Source organism: Mesoplodon bidens (genome assembly GCF_964165515.1).
Source record: "Mesoplodon bidens genome assembly, chromosome: 9".
NCBI lineage: Eukaryota > Metazoa > Chordata > Mammalia > Artiodactyla > Ziphiidae > Mesoplodon > Mesoplodon bidens.
Window position 1 is genome coordinate 83254879 of NC_138166.1, and position 25195 is coordinate 83280073.

General features: G+C 58.7%; 3 protein-coding genes across 5 annotated transcripts in view; all 3 read left to right on the top strand.

Annotated features, from left to right (window-relative positions):
• Positions 1-16612, top strand: part of FLNC (filamin C) — a 28277-nt gene extending 11665 nt beyond the window's left edge. Inside the window, exons 14-48 of one of the 3 annotated variants that reach the window (XM_081244682.1) lie at positions 374-517; positions 746-869; positions 1032-1192; positions 1413-1503; positions 1592-1761; positions 1987-2104; positions 2201-2463; positions 3222-3819; positions 4487-4660; positions 4773-4935; positions 5185-5345; positions 6117-6284; positions 6364-6487; positions 7037-7193; positions 7269-7458; positions 7547-7570; positions 7686-7933; positions 8381-8461; positions 8780-8879; positions 9201-9341; positions 9619-9747; positions 9826-9999; positions 10586-10747; positions 10870-11073; positions 11518-11670; positions 11767-11889; positions 12033-12278; positions 12437-12706; positions 12805-12942; positions 13218-13333; positions 13994-14126; positions 14214-14390; positions 14559-14777; positions 15396-15605; positions 15712-16612. In XM_081244682.1, the coding sequence (XP_081100808.1) occupies positions 374-517; positions 746-869; positions 1032-1192; positions 1413-1503; positions 1592-1761; positions 1987-2104; positions 2201-2463; positions 3222-3819; positions 4487-4660; positions 4773-4935; positions 5185-5345; positions 6117-6284; positions 6364-6487; positions 7037-7193; positions 7269-7458; positions 7547-7570; positions 7686-7933; positions 8381-8461; positions 8780-8879; positions 9201-9341; positions 9619-9747; positions 9826-9999; positions 10586-10747; positions 10870-11073; positions 11518-11670; positions 11767-11889; positions 12033-12278; positions 12437-12706; positions 12805-12942; positions 13218-13333; positions 13994-14126; positions 14214-14390; positions 14559-14777; positions 15396-15605; positions 15712-15899 (6042 nt within the window). In that variant the 3' untranslated portion in view covers positions 15900-16612. Of the gene's footprint in view, positions 1-373; positions 518-745; positions 870-1031; positions 1193-1412; positions 1504-1591; positions 1762-1986; positions 2105-2200; positions 2464-3221; positions 3820-4486; positions 4661-4772; positions 4936-5184; positions 5346-6116; positions 6285-6363; positions 6488-7036; positions 7194-7268; positions 7459-7546; positions 7571-7685; positions 7934-8380; positions 8462-8779; positions 8880-9200; positions 9342-9618; positions 10000-10585; positions 10748-10869; positions 11074-11517; positions 11671-11766; positions 11890-12032; positions 12279-12436; positions 12707-12804; positions 12943-13217; positions 13334-13993; positions 14127-14213; positions 14391-14558; positions 14778-15395; positions 15606-15711 lie in introns of all 3 variants that reach the window. The other 2 variants (XM_081244681.1, XM_081244680.1) reach the window with 2 other exon arrangements.
• Positions 16613-19971: 3359 nt separating this feature from the next.
• Positions 19972-22558, top strand: ATP6V1F (ATPase H+ transporting V1 subunit F). The gene is made up of 2 exons (XM_081244854.1): positions 19972-20205; positions 22090-22558. The coding sequence occupies exons 1-2, from the start codon at positions 20048-20050 to the stop codon at positions 22289-22291; spliced, it is 360 nt and encodes a 119-aa protein (XP_081100980.1). The 5' UTR covers positions 19972-20047; the 3' UTR covers positions 22292-22558.
• Positions 22559-22645: 87 nt separating this feature from the next.
• SPMIP1 (sperm microtubule inner protein 1) lies at positions 22646-25192 on the top strand (the record flags this gene model as incomplete). The annotated part of the gene is made up of 2 exons (XM_081244853.1): positions 22646-23528; positions 25083-25192. The coding sequence occupies exons 1-2, from the start codon at positions 23105-23107 to the stop codon at positions 25190-25192; spliced, it is 534 nt and encodes a 177-aa protein (XP_081100979.1). The 5' UTR covers positions 22646-23104.
• Positions 25193-25195: the final 3 nt, after the last annotated feature.

Consider the following 25195-nt stretch of genomic DNA (forward strand, 5'->3'; position numbering starts at 1 on the left):
GTGGTGTCCACTGACCCCTAGAGGTTAATGAATATGTTCTTGGGTCCAAGAGGATTTCTTCTTTAAAAGGTTATTTATTCAATTTTAGGAACATTGATTTAGCTGAGCCTTTCCCCTGACAACACGTTTCAGAGACCTAGGCTGCGAGACCAGGCCACACAGATGGCCTAGAGCCTGGCCTCCCTGTTCCCAGGGTGCGCCCTGGCCACCAGAGCTTGTGGCACTAGGCTCTCCTGGTCTGAGCTCTGTGGCTGGGCGGGGCCTGTGAGTGGGTTGGCGGTGGGTAAGGAGGATGGCCCACGGCCAGCAGAGGGCGCTGGTGCTCTAGGAGTCCGGGGCACTCCAAGAACCTTGCTTTGGGTGATGCCCACAGGACGCAGACGGCTGCCCCATTGACATCAAGGTCATCCCCAACGGCGACGGTACCTTCCGCTGCTCCTACGTGCCCACCAAGCCCATTAAGCACACCATCATCATCTCCTGGGGAGGCGTCAACATCCCCAAGAGCCCCTTCCGGGTATGTCCTTTGCTCCCTGCCCCGTGCCCACTGCCAGGGGCCCCAGAGGGAGGGCAGAGCCTCACGCAGGAGATGTTGGCTGTCCCTGGGCCCTGTCATCGCTCCCCACCTCAAGGCCCCTGCGAAGATGCTAAGACTGGTCCTGCTAAGGCTGGGCTCGGAAGTGCTGGGGAAAGGGATAGATCTTGAGGAAGGGGCACTGTGCTGACCATCGACTCTTCCCCACAGGTAAACGTGGGAGAGGGCAGTCACCCCGAGCGGGTGAAGGTGTACGGCCCTGGCGTGGAGAAGACAGGCCTCAAGGCTAATGAGCCCACCTACTTCACGGTGGACTGCAGTGAGGCGGGGCAAGGTGCGCGGAGGACCAGGGAGTGGGGCAGGGCCGGGCGGGGCCGGGCGGGGTCTGGGTGGGAGGCGCTGGTACCCTCCACCTGGTCCCAGCTGTGGGGGGACTGGTCAAGTGCAGGAGGTTGTTGAGCCCCCCACTCATGGCCTCGTGCCTGCCTCCCCTCAGGCGACGTGAGCATTGGCATCAAGTGTGCCCCCGGTGTGGTGGGCCCTGCAGAGGCTGACATCGACTTTGACATCATCAAGAATGACAATGACACCTTCACAGTCAAGTACACGCCCCCAGGGGCCGGCCGCTACACCATCATGGTGTTGTTTGCCAACCAGGTACCCTACGCTTGTGTTTTGGTTGTCACGGGTGGCTGCACACCCCACCCTGCCCCGGCCCACGTCTCAGTCAGCAGCTTAAGAGGCAGTCGTTTGGGGACAATTCTACAGCCACTGGTTGCGCACTTCCTATGTGTAGGCAGCGTGCCTCAGAGGAAACAAAGGGCACTTTTTCAGAGACTGCTCGTGTCCACCCTGACCAAGCTTTTTCTCCCTCCAGGAGATCCCTGCCAGCCCCTTCCATATCAAGGTGGACCCATCCCATGATGCCAGCAAGGTCAAGGCTGAGGGCCCTGGGCTGAACCGCACAGGTAGGTGTCTGAGTCGGGGCTGGCCTGGGCTGGGGGTGGGGCTAGGTGGCCGCCAGCCCCTCACCACCATCTCGGGGTGACTCCCCAGGTGTGGAAGTTGGGAAGCCCACTCACTTCACGGTGCTGACCAAGGGAGCCGGCAAGGCCAAGCTGGACGTGCACTTTGCCGGGGCTGTCAAGGGAGAAGCTGTGCGAGACTTTGAAATCATCGACAACCACGACTACTCCTACACTGTCAAGTACACGGCCGTGCAGCAGGTGTGTCCGCCCCCTCCATGCTCCACCCGTCCCGGCTATGGGGTTGCGGGTCTCCTTCCTTCAGTCTCACAGGGCCCGTTCTGCATCTAGCCTCCTAGATCTAGCCCTTTCCTGCCTTCCCTCCTCTTGCTGTGGATCTCTGAGACTCTGGTCCACATCGGCCAAAGGCATGTTGCCAGGCTGTGCCTCAGCCACCCAGTTCTGACCTCCTGTTGTACCCAATAGGGCAACATGGCAGTGACAGTGACCTATGGTGGAGACCCTGTCCCCAAGAGCCCCTTTGTGGTAAATGTGGCACCCCCGCTGGATCTCAGCAAAGTCAAAGTTCAAGGCCTCAACAGCAGTAAGTGGGGCAAGAGCTGCCCTGGGAGTGAGGAGAGCTGGGTGGGGGGCAGTGGGTTGCAGTCTCTGCTCACGGTGTCCCCTGCTGTCTACACAGAGGTGGCTGTAGGACAAGAACAGGCATTTTCTGTGAACACACGAGGGGCTGGCGGTCAGGGCCAGCTGGACGTGCGGATGACCTCACCCTCCCGACGACCCATCCCCTGCAAGCTGGAGCCCGGGGGTGGAGCTGAAGCCCAGGCTGTGCGCTACATGCCCCCTGAGGAGGGGCCCTACAAGGTGGACATAACCTACGATGGTCACCCGGTGCCTGGCAGCCCCTTCACCGTGGAGGGTGTCCTGCCCCCTGACCCCTCCAAGGTGAGGAAATAGGGGCTGGTGGGAGTTGGGGGCTTCTAGCGAAGATGGGTAAGTCACAGGGGCAGAGGCCAGAGGTCCTTGTGTCCTGGAGTGAGCATAGCCAAGGACCCAGGGCCGAGGCAGTCCCCCACCTCAGGACCTGCCTTTGAGACTGCTTAGTTTTTTTTCGTTTTGTTTTTTGTATTTTTATTGAAGTATAGTTGATTTATAATGTTGTGTTAATTTCTGCTGTACAGCAAAGTGATTCAGTTATACATGTACGTACATTCTTTTTTTTAATATTCTTTTCAATTATGGTTGGTCGTAGGAGTTTTCTTTTCTTTTTTTTTGGCCACACTGAGCAGCATGTAGGATCTTAGATCCCCGACCAGGGATCAAACCTGTGCCCCCTGCAGTGGAAGCACAGTGTCCTAACCACTGGACGGACAGGGAAGTCCCTGTCTTAGGCTACTGAATATAGTTCTTTGTGCTATACAGTAGGACCTTGTTGTTTATCCATCCTACATGTAAAAGCTTATATCGAGACAGCTCAGCTATTAAAAGCCTGGCCTTGGATCCGACCTGGGCTTCGATCCCAGGTCCACCAGCTGGGACAAATTATTTAATCGCTCTACCTGCTTTTCCTCGCCTGGAATTGTTATAAGGACTCAGCCTGTGGTAGCTGCTACAGTTGAAAGCGCTTAGCTGATTTGAGAGCCATGAAGACCTCGTGGGCGAGGTCAGGTGTAGGTAACCTACACGCCTATTCCTCCTTTTAGGTCTGTGCTTACGGCCCTGGTCTCAAGGGCGGGCTGGTAGGCGCACCAGCGCCCTTCTCCATCGACACCAAGGGGGCGGGCACAGGGGGCCTGGGGCTGACCGTGGAGGGCCCCTGCGAGGCCAAGATCGAGTGCCAGGACAATGGCGATGGCTCGTGTGCTGTCAGCTACCTGCCCACGGAGCCGGGCGAGTACACCATCAACATCCTGTTTGCCGAAGCCCACATCCCCGGCTCGCCCTTCAAGGCTACCATCCGGCCCGTGTTCGACCCGAGCAAGGTGCGGGCCAGTGGTCCAGGCCTGGAGCGCGGCAAGGCTGGCGAGGCAGCCACCTTCACTGTGGACTGCTCGGAGGCGGGCGAGGCTGAGCTGACCATCGAGATCCTGTCGGACGCCGGCGTCAAGGCCGAGGTGCTGATCCACAACAATGCCGACGGCACCTACCACATCACCTACAGCCCCGCCTTCCCCGGCACCTACACCATTACCATCAAGTATGGCGGGCACCCCGTACCCAAATTCCCCACCCGAGTCCATGTGCAGCCCGCTGTCGACACCAGTGGAGTCAAGGTCTCGGGACCCGGTGTGGAGCCCCACGGTGAGTGAGAGAGGAGCCTGGAGCTGGTCACATCGCCAGTCAGGGAGGGAGGGAAGCAGGGCTGAGGGCTTATGCAGGGGGAAGGGAGGGCTTTGGGGCAGCGCTGAGTCTTTAGGGCTCAGATACCCCAGAAGAAGGCGCCTAAGCCAAAGGCAGGACGTGGAGCTTCACCTCTGGTCTTGTGGCAAAACTGCATTTTCCTGGGGAGATTCTCAACTTTCATCAGCTGATCTGAGAAAGCTAAGGACCTTGCTCTCCATGGCACAGAGGGAAAGCTTTGGGGTTGAGGGTGACGAGAGTCAGGGGACAGTTCAGCTCAGCTCGGTACCTGTGAGTTACCATCTGCTGGGGGCCAGACCCTGGGCTAGGCATGGGGGCTGGGGTGCAAAGGAACATAAGACCCAGACCTGCCCTCAAGGGGTGCACAGCCTGGTGGGGAGACTCAGGTGAACAGAGTCAGTATGTGGTGAGGGGAGGGAAGGCGTGGGCAGTGGGAGGCGGGGCCCGGAGCTCGCAGGGCCGAGGCGGGCAGGGCTCAGGCTGGGGAGCAGCAGGTGGGGAGGAGGAGAGGCCTCGGAGCTGGGGAGGGAGGGAGGGCGCGCAGGAGTGAGCAGCTGTGTGAAGGCTGCCCCCAACCTATGCTGAGCTCTCGTCTCCTGGGAGCCAGGTGTCCTGCGTGAGGTGACCACTGAGTTCACTGTGGACGCAAGATCCCTAACAGCCACGGGTGGGAACCACGTGACGGCCCGCGTGCTCAACCCCTCGGGCGCTAAGACGGACACCTACGTGACAGACAACGGGGATGGCACCTACCGAGTGCAGTACACAGCCTATGAAGAGGGTGAGGGGCTGGGCTGAGCCGGGACGGTGGGGGTCTGATGCCAGCATTTTCACGGGGCTGGGGAGGTAAGGGCCTCGCACACCCTGACTTGCACCGTGTGGCTGGCTTCCAGGAGTGCATTTGGTGGAGGTGCTGTATGATGATGTAGCTGTGCCCAAGAGCCCCTTCCGAGTGGGCGTGACTGAGGGCTGTGACCCGACTCGCGTCCGGGCCTTTGGGCCAGGCCTGGAGGGTGGCTTGGTCAACAAGGCTAACCGCTTCACTGTGGAAACGAGGTATTCCTCCCCCTGCCTTTCCTAACCTTGACCCTGATGCTGTGGCCACCCTGATCCCAGCCACCTGGCCTCCCAATCCTTCTGTGTGTGCCTCATCCCCGGCCTATCCCCTGTCAAGGGTGCAAACCTCCCCCAGTGTCCCAACCCCTGTAGCTGGTCCCTTCTCAGCTGGGCCCCCAGCCCCCATTCAACTTCTCCATCCCCACTCACTGGTCCTAGCGGAGCTGATATAGGGGTGTCATCTTGTAGGGGAGCTGGCACTGGGGGCCTAGGCCTAGCCATCGAGGGCCCGTCGGAAGCCAAGATGTCCTGCAAGGACAACAAGGATGGCAGCTGCACCGTGGAGTACATCCCTTTCACCCCTGGAGACTACGACGTCAACATCACCTTCGGGGGCCGGCCCATCCCAGGTGTGCCCGGGGTGGGTGGGACTCGGGGAGGGCAGCAGGAGGCCTGCTCAGCGAGAAAGAACCTGGAAGGAAGTCGGGTGTGGGGACTCATCCCTAGAGCAGGAAAGCCCCGAGCCCAGCCAGCAGGGAGGACGTGGAGCAGGCAGGTGCTGCGGTCACGGCCAAGAGGCAGGGCGGTGGGCGCAGTTCATTCCCAGAGGTCCAGCACTGGTGTCTTGGCCCTTTGTCTGGAGCGCCAGACCTCGTGGGTTCGGTCACTCAGACACAGTCCAAGCCTCTGTCGCTGGCTCAGCAAGGACAGCCTCTCACACCCTCTCCCTCTCACTGTGCAAAGCAAGGAACGCCCCTGCCCTCCTGCATGGCCGAGTTGCTCAGGGCAGGGGTAGGGGTGGGGAGGGCGGGGTTATGTCTTCAATTATCGCATAACTCGGGCCTGCTGAAATTGGACATTTCTCCTCCTTACCTAATTTCACTTTGGCAAAAATGCATTTTCTGTTACAAATACTCCACTTTTAACATTTTATTAATTTAGGAAGGCCTTCTTCCAGGCTTGTGGTCTAAATAAGTGGATTTGCCCAGCCGCAGTCTGTAGCCAAGTAGCCAAGTTTATTTTCCTTGTCTACATTTTCTTAGCAAGTCCCTAAGCGTTTGCACATTCGGTCTGGTCTCCCTGGGGCATTTCAAAGGCAGGGAAGGCGGCCTCCTCGTTCCTCGGTGTCAGGGAGAGCCTCCCGGGCAGGTGGGTAGGGGCTGATGTCCCTCTCCTTGCAGGGAGTCCATTCCGGGTGCCAGTGAAGGATGTGGTGGACCCTGGGAAGGTGAAGTGCTCAGGCCCAGGGCTGGGAGCCGGTGTCAGGGCCCGGGTACCCCAGACCTTCAAGGTGGACTGCAGCCAAGCTGGCCGGGCCGCCCTGCAGGTGGCCGTGCTGAGCCCCACAGGTATGGAATGTCTGGGGCAGGGTGGAGGGAGGCAGAAAGGATGCCAAGAGGCTTTGATGACCCTGCTCCCCTTGCCCAGGTGTGGCTGAGCCTGTGGAGGTGCGTGACAATGGAGATGGCACCCATACCGTCCACTACACCCCAGCCACTGATGGGCCCTACACAGTAGCTGTCAAGTATGCCGACCAGGAGGTGCCACGCAGGTGAGGCCCAGCTTTGGGCTCCTGTGCTGTGCTGAGCTCTGGGGAGCTCCCACCAGGGCCGCACCTGCAGGGCCACTGCAGCGGCCTGGAAACACCCCTCCTACTTGTCTTCGCCTCATCCCATCTCTGCTGCCCCATCCCGCTCTTCCTCAGGGCCCCCTGCCTGTCTTCTCCACCCTGGAGGTGGCACAGCCCCAGGGGCTCTCCTCTGGCTGGGCTGTCCCCCCATGTAGATACAAAATTTACAAAATTAGTGCCTTGGGAAAAGGCACCATGTAGCTACAACAAGGTGGGAGAGGGCAGCCTCCTGCATCCTCCTCTAAACAATTCACGGCATCTTCCTGGAGAATGGAGAAGAACTGCTCAGGCTTTGACAGGGGCACACCTGTGTGACCCTCCCCCAGACTCAGGCTGTGACCTGGTCCCTCCTCCCTGCCAGGAGTCATCTCCCCTGCTCATGAATGTGGGGAGGACTCCAGGCCCCAAACGAGACGGGATTCCCTTTGCCCCAGAGCTTGAGCCAACTGTCCATCCCTTCTGCCCCTCAAGCCCCTTCAAGATCAAGGTGCTTCCAGCCCACGATGCCAGCAAGGTGCGGGCCAGCGGCCCCGGGCTCAATGCCTCTGGCATCCCTGCCAGCCTGCCTGTGGAGTTCACCATCGATGCCCGGGATGCTGGGGAGGGCTTGCTCACTGTCCAGATCCTGGTGAGTCCATGTGCCGCCCCCCTCTCAGGTCAGGCTCTGGGCACAGGCCGGCCTTGACCTCTGTTCCTCGCCCAGGACCCTGAGGGTAAGCCCAAGAAGGCCAACATCCGAGACAATGGGGATGGCACGTACACCGTGTCCTACCTCCCGGACATGAGTGGCCGGTACACCATCACCATCAAGTATGGCGGCGATGAGATCCCCTACTCGCCCTTCCGCATCCACGCCCTGCCCACTGGGGACGCCAGCAAGTGCCTGGTCACAGGTGAGCACTCACCCCGCCTCCCCTGCCCCTCCCCCTCCCCACCCCCCATCCTGAGCACTGCGTGGCTTACACTCTTCTCCATTTCCAGTGTCCATTGGAGGCCATGGCCTGGGTAAGTGCCCCTTCTCCTCTCTTCCTGCTGTGGGCTGAGGTGGTGGGGGAGCTGGGAACTGCAGGGGGCTGGGCACAGGCCCACGGACCCCTGACCGGACACTCCTGTGTGGCAGGTGCCTGCCTGGGCCCCCGCATCCAGATTGGGGAGGAGACGGTGATCACGGTGGACGCCAAGGCAGCAGGCAAGGGGAAGGTGACGTGCACAGTGTCCACGCCGGATGGGGCGGAGCTCGACGTGGATGTGGTTGAGAACCACGACGGCACCTTCGACATCTACTACACAGCGCCCAAGCCGGGCAAGTACGTCATCACCATCCGCTTTGGAGGCGAGCACATCCCCAACAGTCCCTTCCACGTGCTGGTAAGCTCCGCGGCCACAGTGGGACTAGGGCGGCTGGGGAGGTGGGCCGGGCCCTCTTAGTGGTAGCAGGGGATCCCAGAACCTGTCCCCACGTCTGATGGATCCGGGACCCAGAGTGCCCCAGAGTCGAGTCTTTGCTTTCCCTGCAGTCTCCCAACCCAGGAGGTGAGCACAGGTCTGCTTCTGGCCCCTCTGGTGGCTGGTCAGCTCTCTGGTGGAACATGCCGTGTTCCTTCTGACCCTCAGGCCCACTGTCCCTGTACATCTCCCCAGGGTGGCCCTGCAGGATGAAGCCCCCCAGAGGGTAAAACACCCAAGATATCCATCCTGCCCTGTGGGCAGCCTGGGATTTCAGGTCCCTGGGCCATTCTCTGTCAGCTCGTGGTCACTCGAGCTGGCGTGTACCGGCGTGTTACATCCTGTGCCCTCCTGCGCCTGGCTTCCCAGGCGTGTGACTCCATGCCCTGCGTGGAGGAGCCCTCTGACTTGCTGCAGCTGCACAGGCCCAGTACCTACCCCGCACACTGGGTACTGCCACCGCCCACCCGGGCCACACCTCGCCCCCCTCCTCCTCTTCCTTCATTTCTTCCTTCTCTTCTTCAGGGGCCAGGACTGGGGCATGGTTTGGGGGTCATCTTGGGGGAGCAGGCGGGAGTCAGGCTGGGCAGACGGATCCCCAAGCTGGGCACGGCACGTCTTCTCTTGCAGCTGACGTGCCTCTCCTGCCCTCTGGTTTCACCATTAACCATCTTTTTCTTTGCTCATTTTCTCTGACTTCAGTCATGGCTCAGGCCAAGCTCCCCAGGCCTTCCCCAGCCAATGACTGTTCCCTCTCACCTGCCACAGGCCACAGAGGAGCCAGTGGTGCCCGTGGAGCCAATGGAGTCCATGCTGAGACCCTTCAACCTGGTCATCCCCTTCACTGTGCAGAAAGGGGAGCTCACAGGTACTGCCCCGGGGCCCTGAGGCATGAGGGCTCAAAGGGAGGACACCTGCGTCCAGGCCCAGCGCCTTCTTTAGAGATGAAAGCTGGGGCCCAGAGCAGGGAAGCAAGCTACCCAGGGTCACACAGCAAGTTGAGCAGAGCTGGAACTCAGACTCCAGCTTTCTGTCTCCCAGCTCAGGGTTCATCCTGATGCTCCAGGCTGTCTCCTGGTGCCTCACCTCTGGGGTAGAAGCAGAACCACACAGGAGTGGGAGCCTGGGACAGCAAAGGGGGTTGAGGTAGGAGAAACTGGCGTCCCCGACTTAACCCTCTGCCTGGCAGGGGAGGTACGGATGCCCTCTGGGAAGACCGCCCGGCCCAGCATCACTGACAACAAGGATGGCACCATCACGGTGAGGTACGCACCCACCGAGAAAGGCCTGCACCAGATGGGGATCAAGTATGACGGCAACCACATCCCTGGTGAGTCGGGGGCCAGGCTGGGCTTGGCTGGGCTGGGCTGAGAGGAGCCCATGGTGACTTCATCCTCATCTGCCTTCTTTCAACACATCTTTATTGAGCACCTGCTGTGTGCAGACACCATGTGAGGCCTGGGAAGTCTGGTGTCCTGGTGGGAGACCCCTGTGGCAGAGGTGCAGGGCTCAGCAGGGAGCCTGTGGGGAGGTGCAGGGGCCAAGGTGGGCTCAGGCAGCTCCTGTCCTCACTATTGACCCAGCCCCCTTTCTCCGACCACCCCCAGGGAGCCCCCTGCAGTTCTACGTCGATGCCATCAACAGCCGCCACGTCAGTGCCTATGGGCCAGGCCTGAGCCATGGCATGGTCAACAAGCCGGCCACCTTCACCATTGTCACCAAGGATGCTGGGGAAGGTGAGGGGAGCTGGGTGAGGGCGGCCAGTGCAGGGGTGAGGGCAGGACCTCTGATCTCAGCCCTCCCTCCACCCACAGGGGGTCTGTCCCTGGCCGTGGAGGGCCCGTCCAAGGCAGAGATCACCTGCAAGGACAACAAGGATGGCACCTGCACCGTGTCCTACCTCCCCACGGCGCCTGGGGACTACAGCATCATCGTGCGCTTTGACGACAAGCACATTCCGGGGAGCCCCTTCACAGCCAAGATCACAGGTGGGTGGATGTGTGGGCACATGGCCTGCCACACACACCCCAGCACACAACGGATGTGCAAGCCCAGCATGTTCAAGTCACCGGGGCATTAGGGTAGGGCCCCCTCAAGGTGGAAGAGGTCAATTTTTGGATAAGTGTAAGGAACACTCTATCCTCTAGAGCAGGTGAGAAACATCCAGCCAGCCTTTGAAAACACATCTTGTTGAGTCTTTTAGGTCAGGGTACTGATAATCCCTTTTGATAGATGAGGAAGCCAGCAGGCCCAGAGGGGCTAAGCAACTTGATCAGAGCCACACAGCGGGAAAGGGGTCTGGGCTGTCTGGCCCAGTCTAGTTTTTTGGTTCCACACAATCACGTGACTCAGGATTTACATTCGTGTAAATTAGGGATTTAACCCATTCAGGACTGGGGCATCCCTAGGGGAGCTGGGTGCGAATGGAGACTGCACCGTCCCTGGTCTCTCTGTGCCTCTGGGTGGTCCCCAGTCTCTGTTGAGTCCAGCAGGGGCTGCCAGGAAGTCTCCTGATCTCCATGAGGGCAGGGCCTGCCTGGAGTCACACTGCCTGACTTGCCAACTCTCCCCCAGGCGATGACTCGATGAGGACGTCACAGCTGAACGTGGGCACCTCCACGGATGTGTCACTGAAGATCACCGAGAGCGACCTGAGCCTGCTGACCGCCAGCATCCGCGCCCCCTCGGGCAACGAGGAGCCCTGCCTGCTGAAGCGCCTGCCCAACCGGCACATCGGTGAGCACAGGGCCACAGGAGGGGCCCGGCGGGGGCGGTGTGGGAGAGGAAGGCGGGAGCAGCCGCAAAGGAACACTGCCAGGCCCAGGGCTCCATTCATGCCTGACCTCCCCCCCCAACAGGCATCTCCTTCACCCCCAAGGAGGTTGGGGAGCACGTGGTGAGTGTGCGCAAGAGCGGCAAGCACGTCACCAACAGCCCCTTCAAGATCCTGGTGGGACCGTCTGAGATCGGGGATGCCAGCAAGGTGCGGGTCTGGGGCAAGGGCCTGTCCGAGGGACACACGTTCCAGGTGGCGGAGTTCATCGTGGACACGCGTAATGCAGGTGCTTCTTGCCCCAGAGACCCCTCATTTCAGCTGGTGCTGCCGGTGACGACTAGTCCTTTCCTGCCCAGTGCCCCTTGGCCATACACTCCTCCCTGAGCTTCCTGGCCCCGTCGCTGCTGAGATTCACATTCTGGGGCCCCTTTGGGGAGACTGAATGTCCCCACGTCAGTTCTCCCATGTTTCAGAGAAAGCTCAGCTTTACTGAGCTTGTCTCTCCCTTGCTCACTAGAACCCAAGAAGCCCGCCTTAAGGAATTTTCCAGACTACCTATCCCCGACCCTCTGGGTCAGTGCCCAGCTCACCCCTTCTCCTGCTGAGGCATCTTTTGTTAGTGGTTATGATACACCTTGGGTGCCTGTTCTGGACGGAGCCTGTAGTTTGGGGAGGGGAGAGCAGAACAGCAGTGGGGACTGAGGGAGACGTGTCCCTTGTTCCCCGCTAGGTTATGGGGGCCTGGGGCTGAGTATTGAAGGCCCTAGCAAGGTGGACATCAACTGTGAGGACATGGAGGACGGCACATGCAAAGTTACCTACTGCCCCACGGAACCCGGCACCTACATCATCAACATCAAGTTTGCCGACAAGCACGTGCCTGGTAAGGTGCTGGGCTGCTGCTGGGACAGGCCAGGAGGCCAGCGATGAGTGACCTGAGATGCCCTGAGACGCCCGACCCTCCCTTTCTCCCCTATAGGAAGCCCCTTCACGGTGAAGGTTACCGGCGAAGGCCGCATGAAGGAAAGCATCACCCGGCGCAGGCAGGCGCCGTCCATTGCCACCATCGGCAGCACCTGTGACCTCAACCTCAAGATCCCAGGTGGGAGGCAGAGGGAGCCGGGGCGGGGCGGGGTGGGGGGGGGGCAGGGCGATGGGGAAGGCCCAGGGCCTGCCCCCTCGGTTTCTGTCCTGCTGGATTGTTTCTCACCTCCCTCCCCGCCTTGGGCTCCACGCGTCCCACAGGGAACTGGTTCCAGATGGTGTCGGCCCAGGAGCGCCTGACGCGCACCTTCACGCGCAGCAGCCACACGTACACCCGCACAGAGCGCACGGAGATCAGCAAGACTCGGGGCGGGGAGACCAAGCGCGAGGTGCGGGTGGAGGAGTCCACCCAGGTTGGCGGAGACCCCTTCCCCGCCACCGTCTTCGGGGACTTCCTGGGCCGGGAACGCCTGGGCTCTTTTGGCAGCATCACCCGGCAGCAGGAGGGTGAGTGGGGCAGGGCTGGGGTCTCTGTTCCTCGGGACAAGAGGGGGAGGCTGTTGGTCTGAGTGGAGGAGGGGGTTTTACTGAGGGAGGAAGGGAAGGGCCAGGGCCAGGGCCGGGAGCAGCCCCCGTGTCGCCCTGACACTCCCCACCTGCTGCAGGTGAGGCCAGCTCTCAGGACATGACTGCACAGGTGACCAGCCCGTCAGGCAAGACGGAAGCCGCAGAGATCGTGGAGGGGGAGGACAGCGCGTACAGTGTGCGCTTTGTGCCCCAGGAGATGGGGCCCCACACGGTCACTGTCAAGTACCGCGGCCAGCATGTGCCAGGCAGCCCCTTTCAGTTCACCGTGGGGCCACTGGGTGAAGGCGGTGCCCACAAGGTGCGAGCTGGAGGCACAGGGCTGGAGCGAGGGGTGGCCGGCATGCCAGGTAAGGGGCAGGGGGCCAGGACGGGGGGCGGGGGCAGGGCAGCCACCAGGGTGGACGATGGTGCTGAGGAGCTGCCCCTGTCCCGTTTCCATCTCCAGCCGAGTTCAGCATCTGGACCCGAGAAGCGGGTGCCGGGGGCCTGTCTATTGCTGTGGAGGGTCCCAGCAAGGCGGAGATTGCATTTGAGGACCGCAAAGATGGCTCCTGTGGCGTCTCCTATGTTGTCCAGGAGCCAGGTGGGTGTCCACCACGGGGCTGGGCCTGCCTGACCTTCCACACTGGGTCTCTGCTCGCCCAGGCAGGAGATGGGGCTACTGAACCAACTCCTCACCTGGGCTGCCGCTCTTTTTCCGTCCTGTCTCCCTCCACCCCACACTCCTGGGAATGCACGTCTGTCTCCAGAGCTGAGCCCCGACCCAGGAGCTTGTTCTGGGATGAGGCCAGGGTGGAGGGGGTTCCACCCTGCTGTCCCCAGTCCTGGGGCCTGTGCTGATTGGCCTTCCCTCCCCAGGTGACTATGAGGTCTCCATCAAGTTCAACGATGAGCACATCCCAGACAGCCCTTTTGTGGTACCCGTGGCCTCCCTCTCAGACGACGCTCGCCGTCTCACTGTCACTAGCCTCCAGGTGTGTGCCTGGGGGTGCGGCCCCTCTGCCACCCTGAGAGATGGGCAGAAGTAGAGGATGGCAGGCCCATGTGGCCAGGGACTTAGCGGTGACCTTGGAGGGTCCAGACAGATGTCCCCTCTCTCCCAGTGTCTGTACAGCAGGGGGCTCCATTCCCCCTTCTAGCTGCCCCTCAGGAGCCCTTGTGCCTCTCCTCCCCTGTCCCCTACCCCTACTCTAGAACTGGGCTCTGTGCCCCAATCTTCACCTCCCCTGGGAGCCTCCCCATCGGCCCACCTCCCCCATCGAGTGCCCCCAGGGCAGTCTAGGCCACACCCCTCCTTCCTCATCCCAGCTACTGAGTGTTTGCAGTCCACACACAGCACCGTCCTAGCACTGGCTTCTCTGCTGGCAGGCCTGCTTTATGGTTTCTGGGTCTTACCTCCTCAACCAGGACAGGGTACATCGTGTGTCGTCCCCACCATGCCCAGCCACAGCCAGGTGGCCCCACCTCATAGCAGGTGGATACCAAGGCCACAGACCCAGCCTCCACCTCCCATCACAGCCCTGTTCAGAGCCTCCCTGAGCTGGGCTGGGCGTGCAGTGAGATCAGTGCCGGGCTGCAGAGACGAACCCTCCAGACCCTCCCAGGAGTCTGAGCACCCTCTGTGGCCTCTGCAGGAGACGGGGCTCAAGGTGAACCAGCCGGCGTCCTTTGCGGTGCAGCTGAACGGTGCACGGGGCGTGATTGATGCTAGGGTGCACACGCCCTCGGGTGCGGTGGAGGAGTGCTACGTCTCCGAGCTGGACAGTGGTGAGGTGGCCCTGTCCCTGCCAGGCTAGGACCTTCTGGGAAGGGGAGGAAAGGACAAAGGCTCACCCACCAACGTCTGACCCACAGACAAGCACACCATCCGTTTCATCCCCCATGAGAATGGCGTCCACTCCATTGACGTCAAGTTCAGCGGCGCCCACATCCCTGGCAGCCCCTTCAAGATCCGCGTTGGGGAGCAGAGCCAGGCTGGGGACCCAGGCTTGGTGTCAGCCTGTGGTCCTGGGCTCGAGGGAGGCACGACAGGTGAGCGCCTGGGCTGGGGAGGAGGGCTGGACACTGGTCTGCCCCAGAGGCGGGGCAGCGCTGATGAGCCCGAGTCCCGGCACAGACCTGCTCCGGGGAGCCTGGGCCCACCCCCGTTCTGGGCCCCAAGCCCTTCCTGTCTACACCCTTGCTACCTCTGGTCCCCAGGAGTGTCATCGGAGTTCATTGTCAACACCTTGAATGCGGGCTCGGGGGCCTTGTCTGTCACCATCGACGGCCCCTCCAAGGTGCAGCTGGACTGTCGGGAATGTCCTGAGGGCCACGTGGTCACTTACACTCCCATGGCCCCTGGCAACTACCTCATTGCCATCAAGTATGGTGGCCCCCAGCACATTGTGGGCAGCCCCTTCAAGGCCAAAGTCACAGGTGAGTGTCCTGGGTGGGGGAAGGTCCCTCCAGCTCATTCCATACTGGCTGGCTCCAGTAGCCATTCACATCCGGGTCATAGGCCCCAAACACCGGGGTCAGGTTACCAGGAATAAAGTGGGCCTGGCTTTACACGTCACCCCATCCTCCACGTGGACTCAGGTACATCACTGAAAAAACTCAAATCCTTCCTCTTTGTTGTCCATCACTTGACTAATCTTTCCCTGCGGCGGCTCCCCAAGCTTTCACTTAACTTGCTGCCCTCCTCTTCCCACATTTCTGGCTTCCAAGAAGACAGAGCTCAGTAAAGATTCAGCCAGCTTTCCTTTTGGAAGCTGCGTGAAGGATTAGTTGGATACATGTTCCTTTTTAAAGCAGGACGCTGCCCTGTGACTTGGGGTCCCAGGCAAAGCCCAGAAGTGGGGGGGGGGGGGAGCCATCGAGGCTCCAGACCTCGAGATAAGCCTGCCCTGGAGCCCTGTTTGGAACGGGCTGCCACTCCTAGCATGCTGCGGCTGAGGAAGGGAACGCGGGGCTGTCGGTGCTGGCACACGGCCTACCGCCTGGGGAAGAGCAGGCCTCTGATTAGGCTTGTGGCCACCCCACTCTGCCTCTCAGGTCCCCGGCTGTCTGGAGGCCACAGCCTTCACGAAACATCCACGGTCCTGGTGGAGACTGTGACCAAGTCGTCCTCAAGTCGGGGTTCCAGCTATAGCTCCATCCCCAAGTTCTCCTCAGATGCCAGCAAGGTGGTGACACGGGGCCCTGGGCTGTCCCAGGCCTTTGTGGGCCAGAAGAACTCCTTCACCGTGGACTGCAGCAAAGCAGGCAGGCAGCGGGGGGAAAGGGGGCAGACCCCCAGGGTGGGCAGGTGCGTGGGAAGGTGGGCCCAAGGGCCTGGGGTGAGCCTGTCCCTCTCTCCCTCTCTCTCCAGGCACCAACATGATGATGGTGGGTGTGCACGGGCCCAAGACCCCCTGTGAGGAGGTGTATGTGAAGCACATGGGGAACCGGGTGTACAATGTCACCTACACTGTCAAGGAGAAAGGGGACTACATCCTCATCGTCAAGTGGGGCGACGAAAGTGTCCCTGGAAGCCCCTTCAAAGTCAACGTGCCCTGAATCCCAGAAGTGCCTCCCCCAGCCTCGGCCCCCACCTCCTGGCCAAACACACTCACAGACACACACACACACACACACACACACAAATAGGCCACACCCAGATGCACGCACGCAGAATCAGACACCACAAACACCTGCCCTGGGGGTGGAAGGAGTGGCACTGCCCCCTCCCTGCCGGGCTCCCAGGTTGGAAGACCTCGTCCGTCTCAGGGCAGTGTCCCTGCCTCAGACGTGACATGAGGGCGAACTGGAGGTTGGGGGGCCAGGGAAGCCCTGAGTTTTCTGGCGGGGCTGAGGCCAGTGGGGGAGCACATGTCTGGGGGTGTCTGCATGTGTGAGAGAGGTCGCCCTCAAACCGCACCGCCAGCGGGGCCTCCTTACCGCTGAGGACTGCGTCCGGCCCCTCTGGTGGCCACAACCCCAGAGCGTTAAGGACTTGGAAGAGAAAGCACAATCGCAGGAAAAAATGGACCCAGCAGCAGCAGGCTTGGTGCGTGTCCTGGCCCCGGGCAATTGAGATCCCAGCCAGGCTTCCTGGGGGACTGATTTCTCTCTCTCTTTTTTTTTTTTTTAAGATTGCACAGCTCTGCCCCATGGGGGGCCTTTTTTTACCCACTGCAAGGCCCAGCTCTCTGGGGGGCTTTTGCACATGTCATGCGGCTCAGCTGGGAGCCGTTTAGGTGGAAAACAAATAAAGTGCGGCCTGTCGCAGAGACCTGGCTGTTCCTTGTGTGTGTGCTCCCTACGGCTGGCCACCAGGCCCTGGGAGGCAGAGGCTGGCTGCCTCTCTCCTGGAGGACTGAGTCAGGTCAAGGGGGAGGGCCTGGGGCAGACAGCAGCCCCCCTCTGGGCCATCTGTTTGTTTGGGAAGGTCTGGAATGTTGACAGAATGCTTGAAAGAAGGGGCTGGGGGGGCATGCCAGGGATGTGGGCTTGGTCCTCAGATTCCTGGAGAGCTGGTGGGTGGGAGAGGGAGGTGGACACTATGTTCTAGAAGACTGCCCTAGGACCACCAGGAGGCCATTTTCCACTCAGCCTGATGTCAAGCATGTTCTCAAAATTTTTAGGACCTTAAAACAGCACTGGCTCAAGCAGGAATGCTCCCCACCCAGCAGGCAGGCACAAACCCAGGAACCTTTCACTCCAGCCAGGTCCTGGGTCAAAGCTGGGCCTGCTCCCTCCCCACCTCCAGCCCTGACCTGGCTTAGGGCCTCCCTCCTGAACTGGCCCCTCCACTAGCCTTCCTGGCCCACCAGCCAGCTCCCTCCAACTAGCCCTCCACACTGCAGCCAGAGGGCGGGGTCACATCACAGGGACTATGGACCCCTCTGGTCCAGGGCCCTTCTGTGGTTCCCTTCTCTCCAGGCTAGTCTAAGTGTCCTAACAAGGCCTCCAAGGCCTATAGGTTCAGACACCAGCCTTCCTACCCAATTCATTCAAAAAGCCCCCCAGGGGCTTCCCTGGTGGCACAGTGGTTGAGAATCTGCCTACTAATGCGGGGGACACGGGTTCGAGCCCTGGTCTGGGAGGATCCCACATGCCGCGGAGCAACTAGGCCCGTAAGCCACAACTACTGAGCCTGCGCGTCTGGAGCCTGTGCTCTGCAACAAGAGAGGCCGTGATAGTGAGAGGCCCGCTTCACCGCGGATGAAGAGTGGCCCCCGCTTGCCACAACTAGAGAAAGCCCTCGCACAGAAACGAAGACCCAACACAGCAAAAATAAATAATTAATAAACTCCTACCCCCAACATCTAAAAAAAAAAAAAGCCCCCCAGCCCCCAGTCGGGCACTGTGCCCATTCCTCACTGCACCCTCCACCTCTAACCCGCTTCACAACCTCTAACCCTCTCCACAACCTCTAGTTTCCCAGGCAGCCGTGCTGCAGTTTGGGACTCTGCCCAGGAACACCCTTGCCTCTCCACCCTCCTCATCTTCCTGGCCAACACGAAGCTTTCCCGAACCCCTTCCTGTCCTCCCAGACCTGCCCCCCAGCTCTCATACTGCCCTGGGGCACATCTCTGGCTGCATTTACTACCCTCATCTGTGACCTTGTGTCCCTCACCAGACTGTGCTCCCTGACCCTGGGAGGTCCAACACAGACAAGTGTGACCAATGAGTAAATGAGCAACTGAGTAGCCAGAGCAGGGCAAAGCAGCACTTCACTCAACTGATCCCCCAACTCTAAATTCATCCCAGACATTTCGGCACACGGTGGTGGGTAGGCCAAAGAAAACCCAACACACGTGGCCTGGCTCCAAACACCCCCCACCCCCGCCTCTTCACTCAACAGGCTGTCTGCCTCCTGGCTCCTCTTTAAGTTTCTTCTTTCCTTTCCCCTGCAAGACCCTTCTAGGGCCTCACTTTCTTCTGTAGGTCTACCTCCCTCCCTGTGATATTTTTTACTCTCCCCTCAGTCCCGAGGGAGTTGAGGACAGAAATTGTATTTTATCAATCTTGTGTCCTCAGCCTCTCCATGACCACATTTGACAAATGCTGGTTGAATGAAGGCGTGTGTGATAAACGTGGCACCGTCTCAGCTCCCTACTTTACCTGACAGACCCTTTAAAGGCAGAATCCCTTCTCAAGTACCCAACCATTCGTGGCCGTTAAGGGTCAGCTCTGTGCCAGGCACTGAGCCAGGTGCTTCTACACACACTCTTCCTCACTCTCTGCCTTCCCTCCCACCTCGCCCCCAGATGGGAGGTTTGCTGGCCTCCTCAGCTTCAGCTGCCCTCCACCTGTGAGTGGATGTGTTTATGGATATCCAGCTCAGCTGCTCTCCCCCAACTGCAGTATGGCCACAGGTGCTGAGCATTTAGTGCCTCTCCCTCACTTAATCCTAACGGCCTATGAGGTGGGCATAGTATTATCTGAAGAGATCAAGGTCCTGAGAACTTTGGTGATGAGTCCCACATCACACCTCTAAGGAGCAGGGTCGAGATTCAAACCAGGTATGTCCAAATCCCAGGCCCATCACAGAGATCACCACTAGACCAGACCATCTGGATGTCTCAAGTGCTCTAAACTTGCAAATCACATGCCAGATGCAGGATGCCTTTTTGTTAAAAGGGTGGAGGAGCGAGCGGACCTCTCTCCTTCGACATGTTCATCTCATACAGAGAGTTCACTCTCTGAGGAATGTTACTCCTGTCCACCTAGCTGCACAGGCCAGAAACTTGGAAGTCATCTGGTCTAACTCCCCAGACATAACCAATCCCAAACTCAGTTCTGTCCATTTTTGTCTCTAAATATCTCTTGACGCCACCTGACTCTCACATTCCCCATCCCCACTCCCTGGCTTCTTTCTGGCCACCACCATCTCTTACCACAATGGTTTCTCCACCTTAGTCTTACCTCCACACACAGCACGATCTCAATGCTATCGCTAAAACATAAACCTGGCCGTATCATTCTCTTGCTTAAAATCCTTCAGTGGCTTCAGAACAACTTTGTCCTCAGGATAACTTCCAGATTCTTTATCTTTTCTTAAAGGCACTTATTCTCTCTAGTCCCCGCTAAGTCTTTGCACGTGCTGCTCCTCTTCCTGAGAACACCCTCTCGTCCTCATCTCTAGCCCTTCATCCTGCTGGCGACCTTCTCTGCGCGCCGCCTCTCCCATGGGTTAGTTACACCTGATGTGTGCTTCCACGTACTTCTAACGTTTTAGCAATTGACACAGCGCTTTGTCAACGCTCTACCTCACTAGAGAGTATCATTTACTTGCCCATCCTTTTACTAACTGAATAAATAACACTAGTTGTGTCATAGTTACATACATACACGATACAGACTCGGACCTTACTCTCGAGAACAGGTACCGTCTTTTCTTTGGCGTCTCGGCGTCTAACAGCAGTAGCTTCAACACGTTTGTCGAACTTACCGATCGAACGCGCCTCCGAAAGACGGCTGTGCCGCGCGGACTTCTGGGAACCGTAGCTCCCCGGTTCGGACCTCCCTTTATATGGCGCAGCCGTATTCGGATTCAGGCGCTTTTGCTCTTAATGCGCATGTCCCGGGAGGCGGAGTGGTGGAACTGCGCATGTCTAAAGAGCGGGGGCGGGGGGGGGCGGCCGAAAAGGAGGTGCACTGCCGAGGCGGGGCTTTGGTGACACCCGGAGGTTGCGGCTGATCGTTGCCGGACTGTGAGGATGGCGGGGAGGGGGAAGCTAATTGCGGTGATCGGAGACGAGGACACGGTGACTGGCTTCCTGCTGGGCGGCATAGGGGAGCTTAACAAGAACCGCCACCCTAATTTCCTGGTGGTGGAGAAAGATACTACCATCAATGAGATCGAAGACACTTTCCGGTACGGTAACCCGCGAGGCCTGAACGGGACCTTCAGCTGCCTGGTGGGAGCGCGGGGAGAAGGCGGGGGCGGCCCTGGGCTTCCAGACCTTGGCCGAAGTGTCAGACCCCGTCCTCGAGGGTCGAGGAAGTCGGTCCACCTCCCCTTCCGGAGAGGGGGCCTCTGCGTCCCAAGTTCCCTTTTGGGCCTCGGTGGGACCGGGGCTATGTCGGGTCCACAAACTCCCCCCTGTCACATGACCGTGTGTCAGGAAAGAAGGGGAACAGAGCTCGTGACGGGCGGGCGCCGCCCCTTGGCCCAACCGGGCCCGCCAGAGCTGAGCGTTCGGAGGGTCCAGGCCCGGAGGGGGCTAGTCTCAGCTCCCCTGCAGGGGCTCCCCCATTTCACCCGCAGAGCAGGCTCCGGGCATTGCAAGCACTCGACTCTCTTGCGAGTTGACACCTAAAGGAACCACACACTCAGTGAACACACGGGCAGGGGGCTCGGGCTTTCCTGTATTTTCATCTCCCTCAGAGGCTCACAATCGTCTTGTGAGGTAGGGGTTATTCCCACTTACTGGTGAGAAGATTAAGTTCAGAGAGGTTAAGGCACACTCTGTGATTCAGACGAGAGCGAGCAGGGATTTGAGCCCCGTCCCACCCTTTCTGCCTTTCTTAAGCCAGGGCTACACTCTGTGTAGCTCTCCTCAGTTGGCTTCGGAATTTCCCGTTGTCCTGAGCCCAGCGGACACTATCAGGACTGTCCTACCTTCTGCTGAGACCATGCACTTCAAATCTTCACTTCCTGTTCTGGGTTAAGAGCAATAGTTTCAAAATGTGGGTGCAGGCATGTCCCTTAATCCAGGAGGTGTCCTGGTGACTAGAGTTGAGGGTGCCAGCCCCCTATTCTTTCCCACACCCCTTCTCTAGGGCCCCTGTGCCAAGTCCCAGGAACAAACCACTCTCGCTTGTTTCCCCCTAAACAGCCCAGCCCTGAGCTACCGGCTGAGACTGGTTCCTGCTGCCTGGGGTGTGATAGGCCCTGACCCGGGAGGCTGATCTCTGCCGCTCTCTAAGCAGTCTGGTAAAGTGACCCAAGTTTTCATGAGAGAAGGACAAATTTTACTTCAAGAATTTTCCAACTTTCTAACCCAAAGGTATCTCAGAAATCATTAAGTCTAACCTGCCCTAGTGTCTGGCACAGAGTAAGCTGCTCAGTTTTTAACGAGTAAATAAATTAATGAATGGGTGGTTGATCACAAGAAAGTAAGAGCCCAGTGTGGGGTTCTCTCTGTGTGATTCCTTCGTTACCAATTTTCTTCTTCCTGTGTTGTGTTCTTGGCTCAGGCCAAACTTCCCCTCTGACCCACCCCCTGCCCTCATCAGCATAGACCTTGAGTAGTCTGTACAGCGCCCCCTCAACCTTAAAAAATTTAATGTTTTCTTTTGAAAGGTTAATGTGTTCATGTGGTTTACAAATTAATATTTAAAAGGCACATGCATTGAGAAGTCACACTCCCACCCCGACCTCTTCTACTTCATTACCTCCTTCCTCCACCCTGTAACCACTTAGTTTTTTCCTTATCTTTCTTTTTCTTTATGCAGATACAAAGGGACAAATGTATATATTCTTATCCTCTCCCTTTTTTACCCGAAGGCAGTGTAAGGAATACACCAGCATGCACCCTCATCTTCATTAGCAGTTCAGTTGGGAGCCTTCCAGGCAGGGGAGGTAGAAGCCATGGCCCTTAGCTTTGGACTGAAATTGATTCTAAATAGAATGAAGAGAGTTTAGTGTAGCATCCTTGTCCACTGCACTCTCTGGATCGAGCTCCTTCCCCTCTGCAGCCCAGCCCACCAACTCAGAGTGGGCTGCCTTGGACTCCCTTCTCATCTCTCCCTACAGGCAGTTTCTAAGCCGGGACGACATCGGCATCATCCTCATCAACCAGTACATCGCAGAGATGGTGCGGCACGCGCTCGATGCCCACCAGCGCTCCATTCCGGCCGTGCTGGAGATCCCATCCAAGGAGCACCCCTATGATGCTGCCAAGGACTCCATCCTGCGCAGGGCCAGGGGCATGTTCACGGCCGAAGACCTGCGCTAGGGGACTCCCCTCAGCCATGTGGCCTCTCCCCAGGCTTGCCATCAGCCCTCCTCTAAGATTCGATCCTCTGAGTTCCAATTCCCTGCCCCTTCCCACTCCACTGAGAGGCTAGGTGAGATGCTTCCAGTTTGCTGGGGCTCTGCCATTCAAATCAAGGCTGGTTAGGGTATAGGAAGTCTGAGTGTCTTCTCTCCATTACCTCTTCCCTGTGCTGTTATACAGTGTCCTTGTTGATGTTAAATTAAAGTAGTTCTTGCTTCTCTCTGATCTGAGGCTGGGTGCTAGAAAGGACACGTGTGGGATGAGGCTGTTGTGGGGAGGCGGTGGGGGAGTGGATTCGACTGGCAGGGCTGGAAAAGGTTTTGCCAAAGATCCAGGCATAGAGGAGTTGGACCAGGAAGATTGTGCCAGATTGGCCCTCTGAATTAAAGGTAGCCAGCTCTGGCGGGGAGGAAGGGAAGGAGGCTCGCGTCCAGTCCCCTGGCACCCCAGCTTGAGTCTGTATTGGCTGGGAGGGGACCAGACCTCAAGGGAAGGAAGCAGAAATCACAGGAAACCTGGAAGCCTGTGATACTAGCCTGGGTCAAGCAAGAGGTTTGGGGATCAAGGCTCTTAGCCAGTGGGCCCCGGCCTGAGGCTGCCTCAGCAAGCAAGGCATGTGAGGCGTGCTGAGGGCATGGCCCTGTGTGAGGTGAGGCTCGGTTGCCTAGCGACCACTGGCTGCTGGGCAGCCACCTGCTGTCAGAAGGGCTCTGCTTGCTGCGCTCACCCCTCAGCTGCAGTCACCCTGGTCCTGCTCCTTCCTTTGCCACCATGTCTCGGCAACTTAACATGGACACAGTGCAGCAGAACTTCTGGAAGGAGGAGTATCTGAGGGAGAAGATATTGCGCTGTGAATGGCACCACAAGTATGGGTCGATGGTGAAGGCCAAGCAGAAGGCTAAGAAGACTGCAGCCCACGTACCCCTCAAGCTGCCCACCCTGCCCCCCAAAGCCCCACTCTCACCCCCGCCCGCCCCCAAAGCAGTTCCTTCCAAGGCCCCCAGCCCTGCCCTGGAGGCTCCTATTCAGTCAGAAATGTACCCAGTCCTGCCTGCCACCCGGGCCCTGCTGTATGAAGGCATCTCCCACGACTTTCAGGGCCGCTACCGCTACCTCAACACCCGAAAACTGGACATGCCAGAGAGGCGCTACCTCTTCCCCGTCACCACCAACTTCACATATGGCTGGCAGCTGGGTGAGCCCTAACCTCCCAGAAATTATTCGCCTCACAAACACAGAGCACCTGCCACAAGCCAGGCAGCGCTCTCGGCACTAGACACACAAGGCACGTGGACACTCCTTCTGGGGACGTCCACTCTAGTGGAGGGTCCAGGCCATAAGAGCAAGAGAGGGCCAGGTTCCATGATGAAACTAGGCCTGGTGGGGGAGGGGGACAGGGGGCGTGTGCGGCTTTAGACTGGACCTTCAGGAAAGGCCTCTCTGGGGACCTAAAGGCTGAGTGAGCTAAATGACAAGTAGGAGGAGTTTGGGTTTTACTCTAAATTTGAGGGGAAGCCATGGAGAGTTTTAAGCAGGCAAATGATACTGATACACTTTTTAAAAAAAAAATCACCCTGAATATTCTGTAGGTAATGGCCTTTTTAGGGACAAGAGTAGGCTCTGGCAGATGGCTGAGCTATCCTGGCAAGAGATGATGATGGCTTGGGCTAGGGTGATTAGCGGTAGAGCTGAAATAGATTCCAGATATGTTTTGGAGGAAGAATCAAAGAGAACTTACTGGTTTGAAAAAGACAAGGAAGGAGAATGCAATGGCCATGCCCAGGTGTTTGGCTGAAGCAGCTACAGCAGGGGAGACTGGGGCGGGGGCAGGGCTGGGGCTGTGTGAAGACAGGTCAGTGTTGGGTGTTCTGCGCTGGAGGTGTCGGCGAGTCAGCTGTGTATGGGAGTCGCCCTATGGAGGGAGGTCAGAGCTGAAGATGCAGTTTTGGGGGTCATCAGAATATAGGTACTCTTTAAAGCCCCGAGACTGGGTGGGCTTACCCAGGGAGCTCCAGAGGCTGGATCAAACTGGAGAAGGCAAAGGACACAGCGAGCGGTAGGGAGATGGTATTGGCCAGAAGGCTGTCCATCTGGATTGAGTCATGGTCATCAGCTGGGCAGGAGAGGAGCGAAGGCAATGGTGCAGTTGGAGATGAAGAGTCAAGGTGTGGGGAAAAGAATATGCCAGGGGGTGTTGTGGGTTTGCTGGGTGATGAGACATGTCCCTTTGCTGTCTGTGGTCATGCATTTCAAGTGAGACTACTCAGTCACATGTTTTCTCCAGCTCCTGCACAGAAAAGGTGGATGGTTGGTGATAAACACAGTTGAAATTTTGCCTAAAAAAAAATCCCCCTACTTTCCCCAGGGCCCTAAATGGGGAGGAAAGGGAGCAATTTCCAAATGAGAGCAGGAGGTAGAAAGAAGCCTTGTCTGCCCCAGAGAAGTCTAGCTCTGTCTGTAACAAGCACGGCTGGGAGTCCCACCACCCGCCTCCATGGAGGATTCTGAGGCTGGGGGAAATGCTGGCACACAGCTGACTGGCATTTGGCCATCACTGCTGATCCGGGCAGCCAGCCAGCTCCCTGTTTCCCCATAGCCCCCACTCCTCAGAAGCACTTCTTTTTATTTTTTCACACTTACAAAGTGGATACAACACAGGCAGATTCCTAGGGTTATGCAGGCAGGGCTCCCGGGCTCTGCGAGTTCCTTTCCCAGGGATCCATTCTTGGCCTCTGACATCTTTTCCCAGGCCCCCCAGTGAAGCAAGAACTGGTCTCCTGCAAGATGTGCCGCATTGAATCTTTCTTCCGCAAGAATGGGGCCTTCGCACTGCTTGACCCCCAGGACCTGGCCCTCTGACCT